The sequence below is a fragment of the Glycine soja genome, chromosome 16 (assembly GCF_004193775.1).
Source record: "Glycine soja cultivar W05 chromosome 16, ASM419377v2, whole genome shotgun sequence".
Classification (NCBI taxonomy): domain Eukaryota; kingdom Viridiplantae; phylum Streptophyta; class Magnoliopsida; order Fabales; family Fabaceae; genus Glycine; species Glycine soja.
In genome coordinates this window covers 5,993,779-5,999,428 of record NC_041017.1, presented here as the reverse complement: position 1 = coordinate 5,999,428, position 5,650 = coordinate 5,993,779, and the positions used below count along the sequence as shown (strand labels likewise).

At 33.6% G+C, this 5,650-nt stretch overlaps 1 protein-coding gene across 2 annotated transcripts; it reads right to left on the bottom strand.

Annotated features, from left to right (window-relative positions):
* Positions 1 to 740: 740 nt before the first annotated feature.
* On the bottom strand, positions 741 to 5,415 carry LOC114390950 (cytochrome c1-2, heme protein, mitochondrial-like). 2 transcript variants are annotated; one of them, XM_028351896.1, is made up of 8 exons: positions 5,237 to 5,395; positions 4,247 to 4,313; positions 3,472 to 3,686; positions 2,501 to 2,780; positions 2,346 to 2,417; positions 1,441 to 1,557; positions 1,278 to 1,343; positions 741 to 1,187 (listed from the first exon to the last, which is right to left on the bottom strand). In XM_028351896.1, the coding sequence occupies exons 2-8, from the start codon at positions 4,301 to 4,303 to the stop codon at positions 1,071 to 1,073; spliced, it is 924 nt and encodes a 307-aa protein (XP_028207697.1). In that variant the 5' UTR covers positions 4,304 to 4,313; positions 5,237 to 5,395; the 3' UTR covers positions 741 to 1,070. The 2 variants fall into 2 exon arrangements, with proteins under 2 accessions (XP_028207697.1, XP_028207696.1); XM_028351895.1 differs by having other exon boundaries at positions 846 to 1,187; positions 5,263 to 5,415.
* Between the last annotated feature and the right edge of the window lie 235 nt (positions 5,416 to 5,650).

Here is a 5,650-nt window from a genome sequence, read left to right as displayed (position 1 = left end):
ATTATAACAGAATCAAAATTATTGAATTTAGACTAAATTTTAATTTTCACCACGTATATATATACGAGTGAAATTTATACAAGGAAAAATAAATTTATACCAAATTGGATATATTCATAAACCATTTATATAAAATATTTTTTTATCACTCTAATCATTAAATTATAATTGTATGTTACATAAATTATTTGTGACAAATCTTGTAAAAACTAAACAATAATAACTTTTTTTCATATATTTGTAAATATACATTGCATTATTTTTAAAATACATAAACAAAGTATCATACTTCTAGGTTAATCTTAAATTTCCATATTCAGCAAAAAAAAAAAAAAAATCTTAAATTTGTATATACTTTAATATAATGGTGAATTTCAAAATAAAGCTATCTAATACTACATTAAAAATAAAAAAAATATTTTTTAAAAAAGAGAAATATTATAAATATCTAAGTTGCCAAGTTGTATAATATAAGAATCTTAATTAATGTAATATATATTTTAATTTATAGTATCAATATAAGACTGAGTGTACCTAATTAGTATGAATCGAACCCTCTCTCTATCTATCTATACAATTTTTTTATGTGTAACCATTATTAACTCTCTCCACGTTAACATCTTTTAACACTTTTAACTCACGATTGCAAGATAAGCTTATTTTTAAGCATACTGAATATGCTCTAAACACCACTGGCACGCAACAGAATAACACTTAATCATTAGAGAAAATAATCAATCTTTTAATTTCCAACGTGAGCATATTTATCTATTATTTTTCTTGAATAATAACGACAAGTTCCACAAAATTCAATAGTTTATGAAACAGGAACAGCTCTCGGAAAATGCAACAATACACAAGTCCGAGATGGGTGATGAGAAAAATTAAACGCATCTCGTGCATGGAACATTTTTTTTTATCTCAAACAAAATTATAACACTCTTCTAGTTGTTGTTCCATTAAACATTAACTTAGCTGAAAGAATTTGAAATGATGAAACAACTTAATCATCTGACAAATTATTGCCAACAGTAAACTTTGTTCAAGTGAAAATGAAACTCGAGGCAGAGCTAGTTGACAACATCAAGAACCAGCTTGCGAGACTTTAGAACTGACCACCTCAAGCGGCGGTAATAGGCAGCCTGAAGTAGTGCCAATGACAGTACAAATATCCATTTAAATCCCATCTGCATATGCATAACAAGTGTAGTTAGAAAACAGGATATGCGTGTCTTTATCGATCTATTGGAAACATGATAGCAGCAAAAGAAACAGACCAGTTTTCTCTCTTCCATCTCGGGTTCGGCGGCCCAAGTTAAGAATGACACAACATCCTTCCCCATCTGCAACAAACATTAAGAGAAAATGAGCTAGATTCTATCAAATCCCATTTTTAAGAAGATTTACTAAACCATATTCCTCCAGAAGCAAATTTAATACCTGAGCTTCTGTAGCAGGAGTACCATCTTCATATTCCACAGCACCATCATTAAGCATTTTAGGCATGGCAATTGCTCCACCAGGAAAGTAAGGATTATAATGAAGTCCCTCTCTTATCTACATTATTATTTTGAACATAGCCATGAAAAAAAGGTTTAAGAACACAATATCAGTACATCGGTATAGGGACAAAATGATATATGAACTAGTACTAAATATGTAGATTTCATGAAAAGTATCAATTATTGAAAGCATAATGAAATCTCATCACTACAAGGGTATGTATGTATGACTCACACGTGGAGTCTCTCTCTCACACAGATTTTACAAGGATGGTCAAAATTATATTTCACTTAAGGGCCACATGATCATGTGAATATACCATTTGCATTTATGTTCTAATTTTGACAATTTACATAAATCAATGGTTAAAATTCTCTCCTCACTATAAGTACTCCCTGTGTTATGTATGTGTGCCTACATGTGAGCATGTGCATGTGTGTTTTATCATTTATTTATGAATGAATTATATTGAACCTGAAAATGGCATATATGATATGCAAGGGATATCAAAAGGCATGATATGATGATACAAGTTATCCATGAAGTGCTGTACAGAAAATAAATCTCAAGATAGATTCGAAGGCTCTTCAACTGTGTCCTGCCCACCACTACACCACACGTACAGACATGTGCTCATTAGTGTGAATGAAAAAGATAAGTATTTGACAGTTGTTGGGCATACACTTGTGACAAAACCACTATAACAGATTTCCAGCATGTTTTATTTTGGTTTAGAACTAGATATTGGTGGCCTAGCATTTTCCATCAGTCAACTGAGCAAAATGTATAAAATTACTTTACTAAATAAAGTAGAAGACTTAAGATAAGAAAGAAGAATTTACCGAAACACCAGCAGGTGGGTCACGATAACCAGTCAGAAGGGCAAAAACATAGTTCTGACCATTGTGACGGGCCTGAAAAATCACAAGGATATATATTTCAGGTAGACATACATTAGAAAATTCCAAAGACATTACTATCAAATAATTAGCATTACTTTGGTAACAAGACTTAGATCTGGAGGATAAGCTCCTCCATTAGCAAACCTAGCAGCTGCTTCATTTGCATATGGCTGAGGAAAACGATCACTGAGTTTACCAGGGCGTGTAAACATCTCACCCTCATCGTTAGGGCCATCAACCACCTCAATCTCAGCTGCCATAGCCTTTACCTCTTCTTCTGTATAAGCAACACCAACCAAATCACGATACGATATCAAAGACATAGAATGGCAGGAAGCACAGACTTCTGTATAAACTTGATGACCACGACGAATCCTGCCCATGAAAAATTAATTGAAAGCATTAAGAATTGATATTAATATAAACTTAACGTGAAATATGGTTTAAATACATGATAGCAGCAGAACATGTATTCATCGTTTATGAACCCTGCCAGTTGCCACAGCTAATGTCCTTAAAGCAGGAAATTATTTCTTTGGCAAAAATCAGAGATTAAACTATTTTGCTAGATAAATTACAATGCAATCAATGTATAATAAATAGAGTAAACCACCATGTTAGTCCTCCAAAAATACAAGTGTAATCAAATTGGTCCTTACTACATATGTCAAAAAAATAGGAAGATAACATCGACTATAGCTCTCAGTAATGGTGTCCTCACAGATTAAGGGCATTTGAATGAATGCGACATCGTTTATGTCATCGAAGGACTTATTAGATGTTGACTATGAATGGAGGACAAATGTAAACCGGAGTCACATACAAGATTCAAACCATGTTACTTATATCACATCAAAGACATATGAAATGACAAGGGAAAAGAAGGATGAGTTGCTGATCTAAGGATGTGATAAAATATAAAATAAGGTTAATAAATTGGAGACAATAAACTAAACATTATTACATGTAATTCAGCAGGGATAAGATTATCTTATTTTCTAATTTGGTAAACAATATTGTTGAGCAAAAGATAGGAAAATATAGGGAAAATTCAAGCCAAACTTACGAAGCGTGATCATATGAACTAAGAATTCCCTTGTGAGGCCATGGATAGCTTGGACATGCCAGGCCATGTTCAGCTTCATCAGCTGCTGCCATTGTTGAAAAACTGAAAAGACCTGACAAACCAGCTCCAATTAATGCAAGTGCTCTTAAGGACTGACTGCCAGTAGAGCCAGCATCATCTTTTTTTGCTACGATGGGTGACAACAAGGGAGAGTTCTGCAGTGAATATACAACAGCTATTAGCAATAGCAACAGACAATCATCTTGTTGCATGGGAACATATTTTTTATCAACAAATTGAAACCATGCAACGGGCATAAAATCCACATTTAAGTCTGTAAAAGGATTGAGCTTATATTGGAAGATAGATTATATTGTTTGGATCCAACCTCTCAACCCTCTTGCATGTTTGGCCGGCTAGTGATTGTTTGGGAAAATAATCAATTTCTCTAGAAAGATTTCTCAAGAAGCTGGCAAAGAAAGCGATAATTTCCTCAAAGAAAGCTAATCCAAAGACATACTTGGCAAGGTAAAAAAAAGCGCTCAGAAATGGGATTAATCCATACAAATATTTCCAGATAAATGAGAATTAAAAGGACAGAGATTTGCATTTCATAACTAGGAAACCATTTTGCCATCCCCCCCCCCCCCACTCCCCAAACAAAGATACTTATTCTAAGGATCTCCATTATAGGTCATGAAAACATATAAGGACCTAAAAAGGCAATTAAGTGCAAAAGCATCCAATTATCATGAAGTGAGAGCCAGTGGCTTACAGTAAACCGAGGGTGGAGTTTCCTCCTCAATATCTGCTGAATAACACCTCCAGCCATCTCAGTCACGCTGTAGGTTGTTCCCAAAAATACACAAATAGATAATAAATAATTAGCATCATCCATCTAATATAAGTACTAGACATAAAGTTACAAAAATAAACATATATATGTGAAAGTAACAAACAATCTACCAAATTTCATCTGCAACAGAACAATCACGAAAACAAGCAATGAGACTTGCCACAGGAAATGCTATCACACTTAAAAATGTAACATAAAATTATGCTGTGATGATTTACCAAGCAACAAAATAGCCTTAAACACTACATAAAAATGCGGGTAGCTTTAAAATGATGCATATCAATAGCTGAACAAATTCCAACCTCAATCACAACATATATGTTTGGTACGAAACATATATCAACAAAGAGAAACCTAAACAAAGGCAAAAAAGGGATTAGATGATCTAAAATGCCAAACAAACAATGATTTAATGATTACCTTCTTACTCCCTAAGAATGCAAACAATCATAGATCCAAAACTAGCCAGGTAACAGCATAATAATGATGATGATAAAACAACAACAACAATAACAATATCCATCACGTAGCAAATGTGGAAGGGATGTAGCTCCACAAGCACATCAATTACACACACACACACACACACACACACACACACAAAAGAAAAAATTACAAACAATAATCCACTATTCGAGGACACAACTCTGGCTATCTACTATATAATTCTAACCAGCATATTTTCTGAATCAAGATTATACCTTCACCAAATAAGTGCCTCTCGCAATTTTCTGATAACCCAAATTAAAAATCATCATAAGCTCTAAATCGTTATATTAGAACAGCACACTCAAAACTTTAAACAACAACATCTTACTCATTCACAAACAATAATTAATAATTAATAATAAAATTAAAAGGGGAACCTAACCAATACAGACGCAATTAAACGGAAATGGAAAAAGAAACCTAGAATCGAAGAAGAGTGGACTCACGAAACGGAGGCAAAGGCGAGGAAGGTTGAATGGTCAAAGGGAAGAGAAGTGAGGGAACTGTGTGGAGTTGAAGACAACAACACAACAACTAAAAAACCAAGGAGCAGTAGCAGCCATTCGCGTGTTTCCGCCACGTTCCGATCTCGTCACCACAATTGCTCTTAGCGTTTGGGCTTTTCCTTATGGGCCTCGTGCCAACCGTTCGTTTCAAGCCCATGTCCATCCTATTATTTCCAACATAGCTTTAGATAATAAAATTAAAATTAATGGAGGATCCGGACTCCTTGCTGATTGCACATATTCAAAGTAAACATAAAAAAAATCAAAGCAGTAGAATAAAAAAAATAAAGTTTAGATAATAAAATCAAAATAAGTTATATTATAGAGT

Bases quoted from the DNA above. Each gene is read 5' to 3' on its own strand.
- LOC114390950 (XM_028351895.1), bottom strand. From the start codon at position 4,303: ATGGCTGGAGGTGTTATTCAGCAGATATTGAGGAGGAAACTCCACCCT. The intron at 1,558-2,345 runs GTAAATTCTTCT...ATAATAATGTAG, and splicing joins ACCCACCTGCTGGTGTTTCG to ATAAGAGAGGGACTTCATTA. The intron at 1,344-1,440 runs GTATTAAATTTG...TGTTTGTTGCAG, and splicing joins CTCCTGCTACAGAAGCTCAG to ATGGGGAAGGATGTTGTGTC.